Raw genomic sequence first — 631 nt, forward strand, 5'->3', positions numbered from 1 at the left:
GGGGGGGTGTTGGAGGGGCCGCGGCCCGAGGGCACCCGGCTCCTCACCTCTCTGCGCCCCCAGGCTCAGCGGCCTCTCCCCCTTCTTGGGTGACAATGACACCGAGACGCTCAACAACGTCCTGGCTGCCAACTGGTACTTCGACGAGGAGACCTTCGAGAGCGTCTCTGACGAGGCCAAGGACTTTGTCTCAAACCTCATCATCAAGCAGAAGAGGTGCGAGGCCGGCAGTGGCCGCGGGGGTCCTGGGGTGGACATCCCCAGAGCTGCATGCCCAGCCCCTGGGTACCACGCGCTGCCCTCTACACCGGGACCGGCAGCATCCCCTGATGTCCTGTGCCAAATGAGCCTCACAGGGCCCTGCCCTGGCTGCTGGCTGTCCCCAGCAGAGCCCCGTGTCCCTCCAGGGTCTCCTGCCCCAAGCAAGACATGCTGGACTACTTGGGGTCCTGCCCAGCCCCGTGGTCCCTAGGCACTTCCCTCTGGCTGGTTCCTCCCCTGCAGGTTTCTGGGTTTTTGGGGCTCTTGGGCGGCTGGAGAAGGGGGTGGCTGGGGCAGAGGGGCTCGAGCAGGGGTGACCTGGGCTCCTCTCACCCCCAGCGCCCGGATGAGCGCCTGCCAGAGACTGAGG

At 66.7% G+C, this 631-nt stretch overlaps 1 protein-coding gene across 1 annotated transcript in view; it reads left to right on the forward strand.

Annotated features, from left to right (window-relative positions):
- MYLK2 (myosin light chain kinase 2) overlaps positions 1–622 on the forward strand; it is a gene marked incomplete at its 3' end in the record, with an annotated part of 10,645 nt that extends 10,023 nt beyond the window's left edge. Inside the window, exons 9-10 of the mRNA XM_009330290.1 lie at positions 64–216; positions 601–622. Of these exons, the coding sequence (XP_009328565.1) occupies positions 64–216; positions 601–622 (175 nt within the window). The remainder of the gene's footprint in view (positions 1–63; positions 217–600) is intronic.
- Positions 623–631: the final 9 nt, after the last annotated feature.

Source organism: Pygoscelis adeliae, unplaced genomic scaffold (assembly GCF_000699105.1).
Source record: "Pygoscelis adeliae isolate BGI_AS28 unplaced genomic scaffold, ASM69910v1 Scaffold588, whole genome shotgun sequence".
Classification (NCBI taxonomy): Eukaryota; Metazoa; Chordata; class Aves; order Sphenisciformes; family Spheniscidae; genus Pygoscelis; species Pygoscelis adeliae.